This window comes from Drosophila takahashii, chromosome 2L (assembly GCF_030179915.1).
Source record: "Drosophila takahashii strain IR98-3 E-12201 chromosome 2L, DtakHiC1v2, whole genome shotgun sequence".
Lineage (NCBI taxonomy): Eukaryota > Metazoa > Arthropoda > Insecta > Diptera > Drosophilidae > Drosophila > Drosophila takahashii.
Genome location: NC_091678.1, coordinates 12,279,410 through 12,299,356, shown reverse-complemented (window position 1 = coordinate 12,299,356; position 19,947 = coordinate 12,279,410). Strand labels below are relative to the sequence as shown.

General features: G+C 36.8%; 1 protein-coding gene across 2 annotated transcripts; it reads right to left on the bottom strand.

The window, feature by feature from the left end:
• Positions 1–452: 452 nt before the first annotated feature.
• Positions 453–19,876, bottom strand: Tpr2 (Tetratricopeptide repeat protein 2). Of its 2 annotated transcripts, none has more exons than XM_017158579.3 (4): positions 19,385–19,876; positions 2,553–3,005; positions 1,305–2,149; positions 453–1,239 (listed from the first exon to the last, which is right to left on the bottom strand). In XM_017158579.3, the coding sequence occupies exons 1-4, from the start codon at positions 19,531–19,533 to the stop codon at positions 1,142–1,144; spliced, it is 1,545 nt and encodes a 514-aa protein (XP_017014068.1). In that variant the 5' UTR covers positions 19,534–19,876; the 3' UTR covers positions 453–1,141. The 2 variants fall into 2 exon arrangements, with proteins under 2 accessions (XP_017014068.1, XP_017014069.1); XM_017158580.3 differs by lacking the exon at positions 19,385–19,876 and adding an exon at positions 13,792–14,071.
• Positions 19,877–19,947: the final 71 nt, after the last annotated feature.

Here is a 19,947-nt window from a genome sequence, read left to right as displayed (position 1 = left end):
ATAAAGGAGTTAAAGGTGTTTTAAAAGTTTTACAAAAATGAATTTCAAGAAGTGCGCCAAATATATCGATTGTTTCTACACTGAATCAATCGGTCATATTCTACATTAATTTGACGCAAATTTTACATTCTCCCCAAAAACAGTCTACACGCTAGAGCTTCCTTAAAATTCCGCCTGATGGCGCTTTAACTTTGGGCGCATCTGGCAACGCCGCGTTAACCCGCTGTGATTCAAATTCCTGAAAAATTGGATATTCTTAATAGCATGTTTAATGAAATTCTAAAACCGCAGTGCCAAATGAAATCTTTTTGAATGGAAAGCTTAATAAGAATGTTTTCTGTGATATCATGATGCTTTTATATTTAATGGATTGCAGCTTGGTTTATCTTTTGTTGCCCCCACCTAAAAGTTCTAAAAGTTCTTTCTAAAAAAATACTAAGACTTCTCAACACTTTCTTTGTTTACTAATTTTACTTGATGTTTTTTCTTCACAATATAATCTTTATCGTTTCATTACACGAAATAAAAACTAAATCGCATGCGTTATTGATTTTTGATTGATTTGTGTTTTGTTTTTTTTTGTTTGTTTGTTATCTTATTTTTTGTTTGTTTTTATATGTAACTTAGAAAAGAAACTTAAGTGTCTGGCTTAATGAGTAGAAATAAAATTGGTTATACAATAAGGCTACGCTTTCATTAATCATTAATTAATCAGTTACTCCTCTAAAAATTCTGTACGAACGCGCGCAGGCGCAGGATTCGCAAGGCCGGCGGATCCAACAACAACTGGATATAGCAACTTGACTTGAATATATATATAGGGATATATTTTCGTTTACATATTTTTTTTCATGATTTATTCTTCTTGATTTAATGCCGCCGAAAAAAGATGTTTAAAAACAACATTTAAAAGGTGGAGAATACACTAGAAATTTGTCGCATAGATTTGCATAGAATTTTTGTCTCATTCTTGAACATAAACAAAATTTGTATTTCTCTGGTTCGTATGAAAAAAAAATGCAAAAAGGTTTGAAATTTGTGCGCTGCTGTGTTGGGTCGCGACATTGGCTTCCGATGAGGCAGAAAGTGATGATGAGGGAGCGATGATGATGATGGTCTTCTTCTCTGTGGCGATGGGGCCTTAGAACTCAAAGTTGAACGAATTTCCACGGCCACCGCCGGCGCCGCCGCCGTTGAATTGAAAGAACGAGCGGAACATTTGATTCGGATCGAAGTCGGCTGAAGAAATAAAAGTAATTATTAATAATTTCTTTTATAAAATATAATCCTATGTTAATTCTCACCCTGCTCCTGTTCCTCAATGTCCTGACCGCTGTCGTAGCGCGCCTTTTTGCGAGCATCCGAGAGAATGGCGTACGCCTCGCCCACCTCCTTGAACTTCAGTTCCTCCTCCTTGCGCTCCTCGGCACTGCTGTTGGCATGCCGATCGGGATGATGGACCAGCGCCTTCTTGCGATAGGCCTTCTTGATCTCATCATCGGTTGCACTGCGCCCGATGCCCAGTATCTTGTAGTAGTCCTTTCGCTTCGACTTCTTTAGTGCAAACTTGGCCTCGCGCAGCAGTCGCTTAATCTCCGGCGTCTTCTCCAGCTGCAGCGCCGTCTCATAGTCGGCCACCGACTCCTCGAACTTCTCCAGATCATTGTAGCAGCGGGCGCGCAACAGCAGGGCCTTCAGATACTGGTTATTCAGCTCCAGCACTCGATTGCAATCGGCCACAGCCTCGCGCTGATTGCCGATACGTGTGTTGACCAGCGCCCGATTGTAGAGCAGCTTCGAGTTGATGTCCTTGTTGTGCTCGTCGATCTTCAGGGCGTCCGTGTAGATGACATGCGCCTCGCGATACCGGCCCGATTTGAACAGCATGTTGCCGTTCTCCTTCATCTCCTTGAGCTGCTTGCACTTGCTGCGCATCTGCTTGGACTTGTAGTGATCGGGATCGAGGGTCAGGGCGCGCTCGAAGTGCAGGATGCCCTTCTCCAGGTTGTCCGTGTAGTAGAGGCACAGTCCCCGCACGTAAATCGCATCCGCCGATGTGGTGTCCAGCTTCATTACCCCGACGGCAATGTCCAAGGCCTCGTCACAGCGGCCCAAATAGGCAAGGCATTCGGCCTTGAGCAGGCGGTATCTGGACAATTTGATTGGAAATTGGAGTTTTAATATAATACATATTTTTATGGGGGTTTCGAAATCACTTTTAAGTGTCTAAAAGTAGGCAGTGAATAAAAGTGAAAAGTAGTATAATTTTTCCAAATGTATATATATATTTTTAGTCGTTTTCCTGAATGAAATCATTGCACTTTTGAGTTTAAAATATAATGTTGCATACTTTTAGACACCTTTTTTGATTATCTGAAAAGTGATTTTAAAAACCCTGCGATTTTGTGGCACCCCCTATTTTATATTAGAATTTTTCAAAATGTATACATATTTTTTTTTAGATTTTTATCTCAAGCCCCTCTGGGTAATTTTGGCTACTTGCCGTTTTTTAAGGATACACTTATATATTAGTGTGGGATTTAATATCTCACCTCAGGCAAGCGGGTGCCAATTTCAGGGCGCTGTCCAGGTAAAAGACCACATTGCGATAGGCTTTTGTATCGTAGTTCGTCTGGATGGTGGCCTCCAGTTGGCGCAACTTCTGCGAAGCCGTCTGTTCGCCAGCCACAGCAGTGCTCTGCGAATTCAGCTCGGCGACCATTTTGACCGCCTGTTCGGTGCCAATGATGTCGCCCAGGGCCAGACAGCACTTGGCCACCCGGACGTAGGCCTTCTCGAAGCCCGGATCGATGCGGATGGCGTGGCGGGCGTCTGTGAGGGCGCTATTATAGTTGAGCAGCATCATGTAGCAGGCGGCACGATTGCCGTAATAGGCCGCCGAGTCCGGACACAACGAGATGGCGTCTGTGTAGAGCTTGAGCGCATTCTGATAGTTCTGCGCCTTGTATTGGTCGTTGCCCAGTTTCTTCTTCTCTTCGGCGATGCTGCAAGAGGGAAAAACAATTTTCTTGGTCAATCCTTGAGGGCTTAGCTCACATTGCACACAAAAGGATCTACGTCCTTTGCATAGTCTACATAATTTGAATTTTTAATTTCATGTCGTCAACCGTGGAGGCGAAGTAAATGCCGCGGGCCAACAAGAAAAATATACAAAACGACCGGTATAAAATGGCACAAACGAAAAGCAACAGGAAGTAATCCGCTTGCTGTTTCACCAGACGTCTTTTCAAAATGCACAGTGACACGAAAATTGGGGGAAAAGTCAAGCGGAAAATGCATGCACTCATAGAAATTTTTACCTAAATACTAGAAAAGTCGCCCTAAAACCGCGGTCGCCCTAAAGCTACGAAAAATTTTCTTATTATACGGGTGGCTAGCCCTAAATATACGAAAAATCGCCATGGAAAATATTTTTTAGGGTTAGTTTTTCCAAAAAGGCCAATTTGCCCTGTTTTTTAGGGCGAAATTTTATGACGCAATAAATGGATACATACATGTAAAACATGTTATGTACATGTGTGTCAAGACAAGTGAGTAAGAATGGGTAGCCCAGCGGTCTAAGCACTCGCACTTTCAGCTTTGCTGTTTGAAAATACAGGTCGTGGGTTCGAATCCTGTGTGAGTCAACACTTTTTTTTTTTTATTACAGTTTTTTTTTTATTACAGTTTTTATTACTAATTAAGTTTTTTCGTCCGCGTGTTAAATTTAAAGTAGTCTTAAAAACCTAAATAGATATGGAAATTCTGAGTTTAAAGACTAATTTATGTTAAGCATGCGAGGAAACGGCCCGAAGTATCCCAGTCACCAGCAAAAAATACAATTTTTTGTTTGTATAACTTAGACCGCAAGAAAATAAGATGTGTACAGGGTTTGTACGTTGCATAGCGCGATGGGACTGTGGTGCAGCGCTAGACCGTTAGACTCCAACTCGAGAGGCCGTGGGTTCGAACCCTCGTAGAGACACCTAATGTTTTTCTCAAGTAAGTTGTTTTTTCTCCTTATATATATCTCCTTAATTCGATTACAAAGATGATTTTTCAGTTATAACCGGCGGTTATACAAGTCTGCTGCCTCCTGCCCCCAACAGCATCGTCCGGTATAGCCGACAATTCAAGAAACAAATTATCTGAAACGATGTTCGTGTCTGTGTGTGTGTATGTGTTGAGTCCAGTTCCCAGGAAATATCAACCCACACCCCCCCCCCCCCCCATCATCGAAAAATTAATTGATTTTTTTTTGCTTTTTTTTGGTATTATTTTTATGGCGATTCGCCCTAGATTTGTTGCCTAGTCGCCATTGACCCCCGTTTTAGGGCGATTTTCCCTGTTTTTAGGGCGATTTTACCGGAAAATTTCTATGAGTGTGGTTATTTAATGTAGTATTAAAAGAATAAATTGTATTTAATTAGGGTCTGTCCATATATTACGTAATCACCTAGGGGGGGGAGGGGGTCAACCAAATGATTACTCCAGTGCAAAAAATTTTTTATTTGTATGAAGAAATGATTACGTGGGGGGGGAGGGGGTCAAAAATCACCAAAATTGTGATTACGTAATATATGGACAGCCCCTTAGGTAATTAAATGATCTATATTGAATCCTTAATTTGTAGTATTTTGGAACTGCCTAAATAATTGAATGCATTTTATTTATGGTATGGTTTCTCCTTTTTTACAAAAAAAATTATATATTTTTTTTAAATTTAAGTCCATATATCACAATAGATTAACTATTTTGACACTGGATTAGTCACATAACCGGTTTGGTTTGATTTACGATCCAGCATTTATTTAAAAGATAAGAATGAAAAACAATTTTCATTTGGTAAAAACCAAACACTTTTCCCGCAATAAATAATTATGCTCGTTAGTCTGCCTCCGATCAATTTCCACTCCCATTCACCCGGCTTCCATCCCACTTTTAACCCACTGTCGCCCCACAAATCCCCGACTCCGCTTTTTTGCATTTGAAGGAAGTGCAACAACCTGCGCCAAGCTCAAATGGGCCAAGAAATTATGGCATCACAATGGCCGCCAATAGGGCGACACTAATGCGGACGCCAAAGAATCCCGAAAGCCAAAGAAATTCCTATCCCTATTTCCCCCCACTACGAACAGCAAAACCCACTTGGAGTTGTGCCAGGCAGGGTGTTTTCACTGTACTAAGAGAGCATTGTCGCCAGTATTACGGGGGCATAAGTGCTTTATGGCTGGCTGTCGGTTGTTGATATTCTCGATTTTCACTGGGTCTGCTCTTGTTATTTATTTGCTTGTGATTTCGGTTTCCTTTTTGCCTATTTATTTTTTGCTTCTGTGTGCCATTAAAAATACATTGGGATATTACAAATATCAAGGGGGTATGCCCCTCCCTCTATGGGAACTGCATAGTAACAACAAGAGAGAACGCTATAGTCGGGTGCCCCGACTATCAGATACCCGTTACTCAGCTAAAGGGAGTGCGAAAGAGATGGAGAAAAACTTTGATCCGCCGTAACTTTTTAACGAATGGTCCGATTTAAAAAATTTCTTCTACATTTCGATAGGTATTGATAAACACAATAAAACTGCATTTTTACTTTTCCAAAATATTGAAATTTTTAAAATCGTATATATGCGATTGTGGGCGTTAGAGGGGGCGTGGCACCCTTTTGAAACAAACTTGCGCTGCGTAGGAACTCCTAGAATCTGCATGCAAAATGTCAATCTTCTAGCTTTTATAGTTTCCGAGATCTCAGCGTTCATACGGACAGACGGACAGACAGACAGACAGACAGACAGACAGACAGACAGACAGACAGACAGACGGACAGACGGACAGACGGACATGGCTAGATCGACTCGGCTAGTGATCCTGATCAAGAATATATATACTTTATGGGGTCGGAAACGCTTCCTTCTACCTGTTACATACTTTTGCACGAATACAATATACCCTTTTACTCTACGAGTAACGGGTATAAAAACGGTTGGTTTAGGTATGTCTATTCAATTTCGGAAGACCTACTTCAATAGCAATTATTTATTTTTACAGGCTTCCAATTGAGTTTTTCTTTTATTTAAAAATGTATGTAAAAAAAGTTTTATATTAATTTAAAAAGCTTTAGTACTTAATCTTCAATTTATTATTTCACCAGCCTTATTTTGATTGGAACTTGTATTAATTTATATTAATTTAATAATCTTTCATTTCCATTAAATTTATAAAACTTAAATTAAAATATTTTTTTAAATTTTACTAAAGCCTATTTATTTTTTCCTTTCTTTCTTTTGATTGGAACTTGTAAAACGATGATTACAAAAAATGTGTGTGAATTGCCTGCGAATAAGATACGGCGGGCAAACAAAAGATGTTAATTACTACTAAAAAAAAAGAAGAATGATTTTCATTGCTCAGAATTTTTTTTCTTGTCTCTCCAGCAGACAAATAGAGAAAGGGCGGCAAGTGGGTGGTTTTGGGTTCGTTTTTTTATTTTTTCAAGTGCTCAGCACAAAACTTTTAATTGCTGCCATAACTTGCCAAAGCGGTCGCGGCCCGAACCGCATAAATGGGGCCAAAAAGGGGGTTTCGGATATCTTAGACGGAACGCGAATGGGGCGGCAGGCAACACTCCAGTCAACGGCAGCAGTTTGCATAACAATTAGAGAAACCCATAAAAGTCAAAAAATCGCTCTCGCTTGATTGGGCAACATTTTAGAAAGCCATTTGTTAGGGCCTCCGTTTTCCTCGCGAATTTTCCCCACCCCAAAAAAGTAGGCAACGCGGTTTGAATTTGCAATTCAACTTCAATAAAATACAAAAAAGACAAGACGTGCGGAAAACTTCAGCAGACATTATCTGAAATGCAAAAAAAAAAAAAAAAAAAAAAATTGCAACAAAAGTAAAGAGCTGATTTAAATTAAGTAGTGGGGAAGGAAAAGGTGGGGAAATGGCTGGCACGCCCAAAAACATGAAAGCCCGGGCTAGATAAATAAAGCTCAAAAGGGAACCGCCACCTGAATGGCAGGAAAAACAGGTAACAAAAAATGGTAAACGGAAAGCGAACCAAAAAGAACCAACAAGCTGAAAGCAGAAGAATGAATGCAAAGCATGCAATGCAAATTTAAGCATGTATAGATTACATTTGCGGTCAGAATAGTAGCCCTCTACAAATCAAAGCTTCCCAGAGGGAGCTAGCTTTTGTTCCAATATTTATTATCATTGGTTTTAACACACAGCTTTTCAAAAGGGCTTCCTATCTTTATGTTTTCATTATTTATTATGTTTATATGCTATCAAAACTATCGTTCTATAAAAACGTGGGTTAACGTAGGTTTAATAATTTAATTTTTAGTATTTTAAAAATTGCATCCATAGCTTTTAATATTTTCTTCTTCATATCTCATCACAAAGTTAATATTAATAAGGCAGTTCATCTACCAATAATTAAGATAGCAAAAAATATGTATTTTACAAAATTCAGTAAAAAAAATAGTTTTCTAAAATTTTGAAAAACTCTCTTAGTTTTTAATTTTTTTTTTTCTCATAACTAGTTCTTGTTAATGAGCAGTAAACTCGTATTAAAAATGTTATTACCTACATTATAATTTAATGTTGCCGCCGTTGGTGCTAAAATCTTGACCCCCGTTGTGTGTACGTGTTGGTCTGCATGTGTAAATGCCTGCAGGTCACAGTAAAGTTCAATGCGCGATAAGCGAAGTCAATGGTAGAAGAACATTCGAGGAATGTTACGAGCGTAGTGGGCTAGTGTGAGTTGGTCGGAATAATCATTCCCTCATGAATATGCATAGTTCGTAGAGCAAAAGGGGAAAAAGGGGGTGAAAAAGAGTGGGGGCTTGTGATGACAAAACTTTTCGCACAGCCAACGAAGGAAACTTGGACGTCGTGTGACATGTGCTGCAAGAATCATGCAAAGTAGATTGTCAGGGTGTCAAATCTATCAGTTAACTGAAGCGATATCTGCGACGCACAATTGCTACAGTGGGACCACTTCAATCTCGAGTAGTTTTTCCCAGTAAAGTTTTACAATCTTCTTGATTACTTTTACAAACATTTACTCAAGTTTTCCCTTGCGGTATAAACTTACTTTTCGTCAAAATCTTAGTATTTTCCTTGAAGGATGAATGAAATGTTACCGAAAAGTCAAAGTAATGTAATTAAATAAACTATTAAAATTTAAGTTTTTGGAATATTTTATGGGGAACAAAGCCGGCATTTTGAAGTGTTTTATATTCATGCTAATTGAGATACAAATTTCTTAAAGGAAAGTTTTAAACGTTGCCAAAATATCTAGTAAAAACATACAATATATTCTGGAGGCACTTTTGCTTACAAATTTCACTGGCAACTGCAAAAATATATACTTCAAAATTCAACATCTCTACTTTCGCAATTTCCGCACAAACTTTTCCGCCATATATCAAACTTCCCAGTGCACTGCCATTAGCATTCCATTAGCATCCTGTCGTATCAAATTGGCTTTGACAACCAAACAGCAAAGGCAACAAACTCTTATTTTATCCGGCATTCGGCATTTCTACTTACCGCGGCAGAAATGTAAATTCCTCCGAACTCATATACAATTTATTGAGCATTGGATAGAGCGGAGGATTCAGACTTTTAGGGTTATTACTTTTCGACATATGAAAAGCGGGGGTTTACAATTTTAAACACCTCCCATTAAAGTGGCCTCAATCAAGTGGCGATGTGGATATTATTGTTATGATCTTTGTACACTACTAACGTCAAAAACGACAAAAATATTCGAATATCAAAAGACTATTTTAGCGAACACGTCGTTATTGCTGGTGGTCTCTGGCAGCCAACGGAAGCGACTGATGTTGATGCTGCTACTGCTGCTGGTGTTGCTGCTGTGCTGCTGATGTTGCTGCCGTGCTGCCTGCATGTTGCTGCTGCTGCTAGCGATGATTTTAATGCAACGGCACGTCGAGAAGCTTGAGAACCGAGTAGTGGAAGTTACGAAGGCAAAAATACGACCATGTTGCCGGTGTTGCAATAACAGTCAATGATATTTAAAGTAGCAACAGCACGTGGAAAAATATTACATATTTTAAGAACTATTTTTATAGTTCCAAATTAAAGGTTTTTTTTAAATATTTATATTTATTAGAGTTTAGGTTTTTAGACACAAAAAAGATGAGAATAACCTTGATCATATTTATTTTAAAACATACTATAATAATATGCATTTGTTTTTTTATAAGAAGTGTCCTTATAAATCGAATTATTATTTTAATACTCTTGTAAATTAATTTTTTGCCTGCACTGTGCTTGCAGTGAGAGAGGAAATTCTAAAGAGAGACCGCAGAAAGCATTGCATTGTGCAGCGCGCATGTGAGAGAGTTAAAAGTGAAGAAAGGGGCAGGAAATGGGGAGGGTGGCAGCCAGTGGGTGGTGAAGCCTCTCTGCAGGTGGCTTTAACGATACGCCAGACAATGCCACTCGCCATCTCACAGCCATTTGTTGGTCAATAAGAATAGGAAAAGGTTTAGAAAAGAAATATGAAAAGAGCGAATACCCTTAAAACTTATTTTAGATTACTAAAACATTAATATCAGGTTAAATTTCTTATAATATAAAGTCTAGAAACAACTTTCTAAATTCTTTTAATCAACTTTTTTATATATTTACAAAATAAATTCAAATGTATTTTTAAATATAACAAAATGCTTAAATAAATTATTAAAAAATTACTTCAACTCAATAAGAAAATGCTCAAATAAATTAAAGAAACTTTAACTCAATCAATAAACTTCGGAAAAATTAAAAATAATGCAGACATTGCAAGATATTGCCCTTCGGCAAAAGTCAATATTTTATATCATTCTTCCTTCCTCCCCGAAAATGCCCTATAAATTCCACTTCAGTTAACGCTGCGCAAGTCAACAAACCCTTTGCGAAAGCGCATATCAAATAGTTTACCCGTTTACCCATCACAACACGCTTAGGGAGGCGTGGAAAAGTGGGCTGAGAAGCGGGCAGCGGACATGACCTGCCACAAGTTGAAATTGCTTGCCACAAGACCCGAACCCAAACGCACACAGATACTCACACTTATACGCACACAGTACTTGCCGTAGTACGGTAGACATTTTCTAATTGTATAAGAATTTTTTTATCATATTCGCACTATTTAAAATAAAATAGAAATTCCAAGAAACAGAAGAAGAATATTAAAAATATTATTCTAATAAAACCTTATCAAAAAATCGTTTACCCTTTTTAAGGATTTAAGTTTAAAAAGAATATATTAAAGAAATTAAAAATAAAATTGACTTAAAAATCTGTATAAATAAATTTTAGGTTTCATTAATTTTATTAAATAATACAAATTGCTTTTCAACTTAGCCAAGTTCCACTGTGGCTTATACTGATTCACGTGGACCACGCACAGTAGGTCAATGCGGGTTCCGAGCTTGTGCTTGTATTTGTTTTTGTGTTTACCCCCAACTGCGTGAACCGGAAATGCTGTGCAGACATAATGGCGGCCGAAAATAAAGGGAGCGGAGAATAAAACAAAAACACTGTTGGGCGAAGAGCCAAAGCAGTTTGGGCTTAAGTGAATAAGGAGAAGAAGTTTCCAATAAATAAAAGAAAAGCTAGCTTAAGAACGGGGGGAAACTTCAGGGAAATGTTCGAGGCAGAAGGTATGTATTACAAAGTTAATGAACCTTGCCAAGAGTCGGTGCTCCGAAAGTTTAAGCCAAATTGCCGGAGAAGTTTCTGGGGAGCTAAGTAAATGAGCAGACATTTTGAGTAAAAACACAATGCATAAAATCTGTTAAATAAAGAAAAAAATCTATTTATTTACTGCTTTTGCATGTCAATTAAAAAGACATAAATTATCTTGAGTATATAAATTTATTATATTTTAGGGTGAAGCATGCCCTAATTATTGAAAATAAATCATAATTTTGGTAATTTACCATTTCAAGGGACTAGAAATTTTCGTACTAAGACAACTTTTCCTTCAGTGAAGAAGATATGAGCTTATTGTCTGTGGGTTGAGAACTAATGCCAACAATATAAAATACATAATTGATTGTTGTCTCGCAACCGCCTCCATCATCGTCATCACCATCGTTATAGAACGAACACTTGTATATGGATGAGCTTGTGTTCTATTGACACTTGCTTCAATTGAATTTATGGTCCCCAGTTTTGGGTCGTTGTCCGACCCATTATTTCATGTGTTAGCTTGAGGGGGAGGTTAGGGGCTTCGGGTTCAGCCAGTTGTCAGTTGTTTGCTATTTATGGCACACACAATACGTAATAAAAATACACACCGTTGGTTGTACATATGACATCGGGATTTATGACGGTGCTGAATGTTTGCCTTTAACTTCATGCGACATATCTATTAGATACGTGCTTAATGTTCGATCAAATTGGTTATTGACCAATACACAGAGTGTGCCAATTAGATAAGAATGATAAATTGCAATGGGAATTGAAAAGTTAAATATGGTAAATTTATGACAAAATATAATTAAACAATAATATTAGTACAGAAAAGATAAAAATCAAGCAATATTTCAAATATTTGCATTTTAAAAAACAATTTTGTTGATAATAATAATATTGTCTCATATTTGACATTAAAAATACAATCTGGAATGCTACACATTTTTCCCATCTGGCACGTTGGGAATTTCGAATTTTCTCCAAAGAAAACGAACCGTAAATCATAAGGCGGGAAATGCATTGCCCCTTGACACAAAGTGGCCCATAAAAATATGTTCAGAGTGTGCAGGCTAAATTGCGTCTCCAAACATATAATTTTAACAATTCCCCGAGGAGGCGGTGGCATATTCACAGACAGGAGCACTCCACACACGACAATGGCCTATAATTCTTGACCGAAAATGCATTTGGGGGCAAGAGTTTTCGGACTGGGATTGCGGATCGGTTTACGGTTACCCATGTGAGTCATTTGTTTGCCTGCAACTGCAACTGCAATAAAATGCATGCAAAATTTAATGCTACTGCAATTTAAAACGCAATCTGAACGCCCACAGCAACAAAAATTGCAACTGCAACAGCAACATGAGCAGCAGATACAACAATAACAACAATGGTCGGGCATAAAAACATTTATGTCGGGGCAATAAACGACACACCCAGTACGAAAAAATAGCAGAAAGCTAAAAGACAACACAAAAACCAAAATTATAGTGCGGTAGCAATGCATTGTACATATTTTCCCCATGCTGCACTTTTTTTTTGTGTTATTTTTTTTTTGGATAAGAATTTGCGCCGGCGACCTCAATGTGCCATATGCCAAAGCTTTGGTACCCAAAAAAAAAATACAAAGTTGGGGCCAACACATGTGCCAAGAGACCCAAAAAGAGACCCCCCGAAATGCTCTCCTAGGAGAAAGGACTGAAAACTGAAAACCAGAGGGTAAAATGGTCGAGAGCCAGTGCATTTGGCAGCCCAGTTGGGCTCTGACATTTTAAAGAGATTGAGAAATGTCGAAAAGATTTGTGTCTCCTCACAGAGAAAGAAATAAATACCTATTGATATAGAACTAAAATAATATTTATTAGACAAATAAAATCTGAAGAGTTTTTGAAACACAAAATGTTTTGTGACCTTAAATCTGCATTTACCATTTACCAAATGTCCTTTGTTATTTTTTCTCTCAGTGTATTGCTTCTATTTTCTTTTTTGCCTTGATCAGAGATTGGTCAATGCTCTTTGCTCGGGAAAAAAGTGTGTGAAGGGCAAAGGCTGGCAGAAAAGTCAAAGTAGTAAAATGAATCAGCTTAGCGATAGATATAATGGTGTTGCTCATCTTTAAAATAGTTTATTTGCTGTTAAGTAAAATATCTTTTGGACTCTTTAGATAACAACAATATACTGCAAATTTTCCTCTTTTGTTATTAATATTTTGGAAATTTTCCTCTTTTTTTATTAATTACAAAATTGTTATTGATCAATTTATTCTATAATATAAACCCTTATCAAAATATCTATTTATGGAAGGTATAATAAAATTGATAAATTAGTTTTTCATCGGAAAAATGTCACTATTCTTGTAGACATTTCTTATCGTGATTATATTAATTTTGTCTGAGTATTCCAGGAAACCTATCAAGTATTTGGGTTAGGCTGTCTTTATACCTTTTTACGAAGACAATTTAATAAACTTGTTATAGTATTTGTAATTTCTTATATACTGGCATTATTCTTTTTGTTTGTTCAACTCATCAACCGCATTATTCAACCCATTTTAATGTTTGATTGTATCAATTGATTTTCAATTTCAACGCCTCTGCACGTGGCTACTGTGAGACAGAGAGGTGAAGTGCGAAACCGCGACAAAATGAATATGCAAAAAGACACCCAGACGACACCCAAAGTCACAAATATAAATATATACATAGACGCACCCGATTCGAGTACAAAATGTGCATACAGTTGCGGCCAAAATAATACAATTATTTGCATGTTTCTAGTTCAGTTAATAAAAAACTTTTTTATATTTACTTAATAAATAAAAAGAGTGCATTTTTATTGAACACTTTTAAAATAATAAATAAACAAATAATTTAATAAATATTAATATATTAGAAAAAAAAATGAGAAAATTAATCAAAAGTATTTGCAATTTAAACATAAACTACTATTTTAACCTCAACTGTGTATTTAGATGGGTCAACGTCGTTTTATTTTTGGTTTCTTCTGTACTTTGGTTTAGCATTTAATCGTTAGTTAGCATTTAATCGAATGTGATAAAAAAAAACTTACTACAACATTTTATTCACCGCTATGTCGGATCGTTGTGGATTTATAAAGATACAGTTGCCTTTTCCGTGTGGTACAGGTCGACTATTTTTATGCATATGGAAAGGGAGGACTTAATAGCTTGATTTATGCTTCTTTTTGGTTCACTCGATCTTCTTATTTCGGGTTGTTGAATCGAATTCGTTTTAAGGCACTTTTTATTCATCACAAATAGAATGGCTCAATTTGATCGTATTATTGACAGCGTAATTTTTATTTTTTTTTATTTATTGACAGAGCAAACAAGACAAACAACTCAAAGCGAAGAGAATTCTTAGAGCTTTGTTTCTTCTTATTTATTTAGCAATTTTCCCTTTTCCGCGAATTTTCACAATTTTCGCGACGAGCGCGCAAAACGACGTCGATCGACGCACTGCTGCAACTGCGACTGAGTGGGCAGAGCGACGATCCCCTCTGCGATGATCCCCTCTGCCGACAGCGAAGAGAGAGAGAGAGCGAAGACCAGCAAGCAGAGGAAGAAAGAGAGCAAGCTTTGCAGTGCAAAAAAACAGGTACACATCAAAAAGATTTCAGCAGTCTGATAATAAAATGGGAATTATGCTTGTGTGATATAATTAATTTTAATTGGGGTTCAGGTTAAAAATGTGTAAATTAATGTGTAATTAATTACTAACAAAAATATTATTTGTGAAAAAGTGTTTCAGAAAAAATAATAATAATTCATATTATCCGAAATTAAAATATGTTTCTTTTACATTAATATTGCAATTTAAAATTCCGTTTTTTTTGCTTAAACTCTTCCTCAAAATAATTGAAAAGTTGTTGCACTCGCTCTTTCCTTGTCCTCGCACAATTTCATTCGCTTTGTTTCTGGTAAACATTTTTTATTTTGCTCTTCTCCGGGCAATTTTACTTCCCGTTGTTTCAGAGAAAACACACATTTATAAATGTAAACATCTATAGAGACCATATATAGTATATCTACCATATAGCACGCAAAGTGAAGGCGTGTCATGGATTTTAAATGAGACATGGAAAAGATATCGTCTGCTGGCTGTCAGCTTTTAATTAATGTTTTTTAATAAAACCGAAAATGGCAAGACAACAAAAACTGTATAACGATATGGGACAGGAAGAAAGTTGTGGCTTTGTAAAAAAAAAAGTCTTGGAGAATATGAGAATGCAAAAAGAAACCACAAAATATGCCCAACCTGTTGCTCTAGTTTACTATCAAATTGGAGCAAATCCAATTGTAATTCAGTGCACATTCCGCAGCAACAAGTGAATTACATTGCAACTGCAATTGAAACTTGCAAAAACACAAAAAAAAAAAACTGCAACTAAAACCAAGTGAAAGTGCAGACACAAAGCAATTAAAGCCACCAACCATTGCCATAATGAATGCAAAAAATGAAACAAAAGAAAATAATCCACAAACAAATGGGAAAAAAGCTTTAAAATTTCCAGAGAAATTGCCACAAATTCCCGAATTAACTAAAAACAATAAAGCCACAAAAAAAGATAAAACTTTTCAGAGTAAAAATTTTATTACCTACTGTTGCTTTCAAACTGTAATGGCGCCATCTAGTAAAGTGCTAATTTACAAGCTGCCAACACCTACAGTTTGAATCTGAAAATGGAAATTGCTTTTCCCCAGCCCAAGTGCACTCTCTCTCTCTTTCTCCCGCTCGCTTACTTTGTGGCTACACTGCAAAAAATAACAGAATTTTATAACGGAAACATGTTTTTTAAAAAGCCCTGCAAGTATATTAAAAGGTTATAAGGTTCTCCAAGAACAAAACTAAGCTTTATATTTAGATAGTTTAACATGATTTTATTTTGAATATTTTTATCGCTGTGTAAGAGCTAGCTTTCAAGTCGTTAGAGGCGGCAGACTGGCTAAACTGGCTCTTAGATTCGATCCAGACAGATAAGGGAAGACAAGACAAGAGACTCTCATGGGTAGCAGATGACAGCTGCCTGAGCTTTTTGACATGATCTACGAAAGATCGGGTTTTTAACTGCTGGCGGGGAAATTGAGCAATTTCCCGATGCATTTAACTAAATGTTTACGATATGATAAGACTTGAGTGACAATTTCCGTCGCAAAAAATATTAATGGAAATAATCTTTAACTCATATTTATTTTGGCCATTTATTATTTTTATTTACTAACATTTTTTTATTCCTCACTAACCTTACCCAACGTCTTAAAGTATAGCTTTTGCGAATATTCGCACACTTTTTAGACATAAAAAATCCCATTATATCATCATAAGCTCAATTGAAAAATTACCTGACCAAAAAAATTTAATTCGCGCTTGCCCCCACAAGTTGGGAATTACGTAATTTTAAGCTATTATGCTATTGTCTTCAAGTGAATGCCCCTTCACAGAAACCCACAACATCCGTTTGAGTTTGGAGCTTCTCGAAACAGTCAAGATCTTGAAGATTCAAAACCAAAATCAAATTGTTTCGCCCGTGCTACTGATTTTTCTAATGTTTCTTTTTGCCTATTGTGTGTTCTTTATCCAGCCTCGTGCCTCGTGTCGAATCAATAATTTAATTGACCCACTTTGACTGAAGTCGAGCAATAACATTTCGAGGGTTACGTACGTACATATTTGGAGGCTAATTGCCCGAAGTTATAGTTGGCCAAAAGTTTAGCCAAAGCAATGGCAACATTGAAAATAGAAGAAAAAGTAAGCGCATAACAAAATTGGGTCGAAACTAGGTTGAATACGTCTGCACTGAAAGCGTTAGAAACTTTTTGGTGGCCAATAAAATAGAACAAAGTGCTGCCAAAACTGTGCTTAAAGATAAGTTTAGCGAGCAACAGTTTTAGAAATTTAAAAGTTTTTTATTACTTATTTACAACCTTGAAATGTGAATTTAAATGAATTCCAAATCTGACCTAAAGAGAACCTTAGAAGTCAAAAGCTTCTTAACAGCTGTTTTTAAGTAATTTTCTTATCAGCTATTTAATAAAACCATATTTCAAGTGCTGAACTTAATCTTATCACTAATGTTGTGCTCAAATTATATTCAACTTAGTAACTAAACAATAGCTTCTTCTCTTCGAGTGAATCATAAAATCTGTAAAGCTACGAGTTGAGGGTTGTTCGGGGATTATAATAATTTGACATTTGCCAAGTGCCTTATTCAGTTTTTAAGAGTCTCTAATTTATCTGATTGATTGCCGCTTGGCTTCGATGATTCTTGATTGGTGACCATGAATCACAGAAGTTGGTCAAAAATTGTCAGAAGAAATACTACTTCTATTGGTTATTGGTTACAAAAGGGAAGATAATAACACCTTCATGAATTTATAATTCTGTCTTGCAACACTGCTTACAAATTTTAGCAGTTATGCTTTTTATAGATTAAATAAAAACTTTTCTCTTTGACCTTTTTCTGACACACCCAAAACGACCTTGAACTTGACAGGGCCAAAATGTCGAACCGGCATCTATAAATATGTAACAGACCTCCATTCCATTATTCTTTTTTCAGGGCGAATAAAATCAATAAGCTGATGCTGTAATCTCTCTGCATCGAAATAAAATAAAATTTCCCCATTTATCGGGGTCGGCATTTCTAATTTATCAACAGGTTGACTCATAGTAGACGTGCAAACGGGTTCCCTCAGCTTCTGCTCTCTTCTTCCCATCGTCATCATCAAGTTTCCAAGTAAGTGCAAACAACAAAAATCATAATAAAAGTTTTTATTCCGTGGGGATGAGTCAGTTTTTGGCCAGACAAGAGAAATTTTTCCGGCTTTTTTTTTGTGCCCAGTCCTTGAACTCTATAAGGCGAAACAAAATTACTAATGGAAATAAGAAAAACGCTGAAGGTAAGCGGCGTATTTTTTTGCGCTTGGGTTCATTCACATTAAGTTTGGACAACTTTTTCGGTGGCATGTGTGTAGGTTGTCCCCTATATTTTGGCATTGTCTTTGTTTCGCTTTTGGTGATGACTGTACTTGACTTTGAAACATGATCGGGTTTTAGTTCTTCACACGAAATTCAGGGACAAAAGATTGTATCCCCCATTTTAATCACTGTCCATGCAAAAATCTTATCTATCTACTATGGATTTGATTCTGCATTATTTGCGATTACTCACGGGAAACAACAAAAACAAGTGACGCAAATTCTAGCGGAAACAACGTAATAAACACCAAAACAATTGCACAAAGTATATCAAAAAGCGCATAAACGCCAAAAATAAACTGGAATTTCCAAATATATACTACTTTTTCACCCCATTCAAGTGTCAACTGCGATTATCCAAAAACACGGAAATAAATAAAATAGCGTACATATATTTGAATGCAAATAACAATTCTTATTTAGTTTCTAGTATTGTTTTTCTTTCTAGGTTTTGTGTGGAATTAAGGAGAAAGGAAAATAAACACAAATGAAGCGTTTCGAGTACGAATTTATAACTGTTTATATTGGCAAATTAGCAAAAATGTGCGCAATTCAATGAAATTGGGGTAAGGAGCTAATTAAATTTGTATCCCAATTTTCTGGTTATTCTTTCATAAATGTCCAGCTGACAATGACTCTTAAACTGTGGCTTTAATGCAGGCTTGTGAAATCAAAGAGTCTTGAATTTCAACATTTAACGTGCCCACACACACACTAACAGGAATTGAAAAACATTGGGCGGCAAACAGAAAGTAAAACCAGTTTCCAACAAGAACTAAACAAAGCGCACCTAGCAACAACAAAGGCCAAACAGTAGAACCTGGCTAACTGAAAAATGCTAAATATTCTTTAATTTTATTTTAATGAAATTTTAATTTAAAATGATTTTATATATATTCCAAGTAAATTTTTAAATTCGGAGGTTATTTAAATTCTTTTGTGAAAACCCTAAAAAAAAATGGTATATACAAAGCCTTAGACATTTTAGATATGTAGGTAGATCCGATTTAATTTTTTGACTTAAGGAATATTCACTGTAAGTGCAGGGCGTGTGCGTTGGCGTCGCTGACGTTGTGTATCTTTGTTTTCTATATTTATTTGCTACGTTTGGCTGCTGCCCATGACCATGTCCAATGGGCGAGACAAGGAGGGGAAATGCGGGAGGGGGCGAGAGTGGGACAGGGGCAGAGAGACCCCGGGCAATAGATTACATAAAACAGCAATGCAAACACATACTTTAACACCTTGCTGTTATCGTACAGTTTGGGATTGACTGTAATTGTATGGTTTTGAATATAAAAATAAACAAAACAAAACCATTCCAATTAGAATGCATAAAACTGATTGGATAAAAGGGATTTTAGTCAAAAAAAAATTTAATTTAATATGGATTTGGAACTTTACATTTTTTTGTAATCAGTTGCTTATCTTATCAAAAACAAATTTGGCTTATGACTTTTTACAAATTAACTGCGCATAAACTAAGTTTTAGGGGATTTTTGTAAATACGTTTGTGGATTTTACACCCAAATTGTCTGGTTTTTATTATAATCTTACGATCTTTTATCTATAAACATAGCTACAGTTTGAGAGACACATTTTCAGGTGTGCTGTTATCGTTGGTTTTGGAGTGACTGTAGAGATTCGCCTGTTTTTTTACTTACGTTGCCGCGTCCTTGGGCACAATTTCCTCTGCCGCTGCGACGTTGGCGTCGACGCCCGGCTGCTCCACCGTTAATTCAACGTCCATCTCGGAATTCGATGAGGTTTCCTCGCGTTCGCTATCGCTAATCTCGATGACTTCGTCGTCCATGCGTGGCAATTTCTAAGCAGAAACAACAACAGCGACCAGAATCCAGTGCTTGCCAAACGTTGTTATTTGTCAATTCCCTTTTTTTCACTGTTTTTCGCTTTTGCGTCAGTGGCGAGCACGCGTGTGTTTGTGCCTGTGTGTGTGTCGCACGCGCGCAGAGATAAAAAGTTCCCGAACTTCTGGTGCTTTCTTTTGGACCGCTTGCTGTTGACTACTCTTCCGCCCCTGCCTCCGACTCAATTTAATTGCACGTTGCCTGGCTAATAGGTTGGTAATTTTGAAATTTATATTTCGAATAGCCAAACGACGGATCGCCCGAAAGCAGACGGAAAAAAGCGTGCGATAATTAGGGATGTCAAAAATATATCAAAATATCAATATATCGATATTTTTGCAAAAAAATATATTTATATC

Excerpts from the sequence above, each read along its gene's own strand:
- Tpr2 (XM_017158579.3), bottom strand. The coding sequence starts at position 19,533 with ATGGACGACGAAGTCATCGAGATTAGCGATAGCGAACGCGAGGAAACC. Across the intron at positions 3,006-19,384 it reads GTGCCCAAGGACGCGGCAAC|CATCGCCGAAGAGAAGAAGA; the intron begins GTAAGTAAAAAA and ends TCCCTCTTGCAG. Across the intron at positions 2,150-2,552 it reads TTGGCACCCGCTTGCCTGAG|ATACCGCCTGCTCAAGGCCG; the intron begins GTGAGATATTAA and ends CAAATTGTCCAG.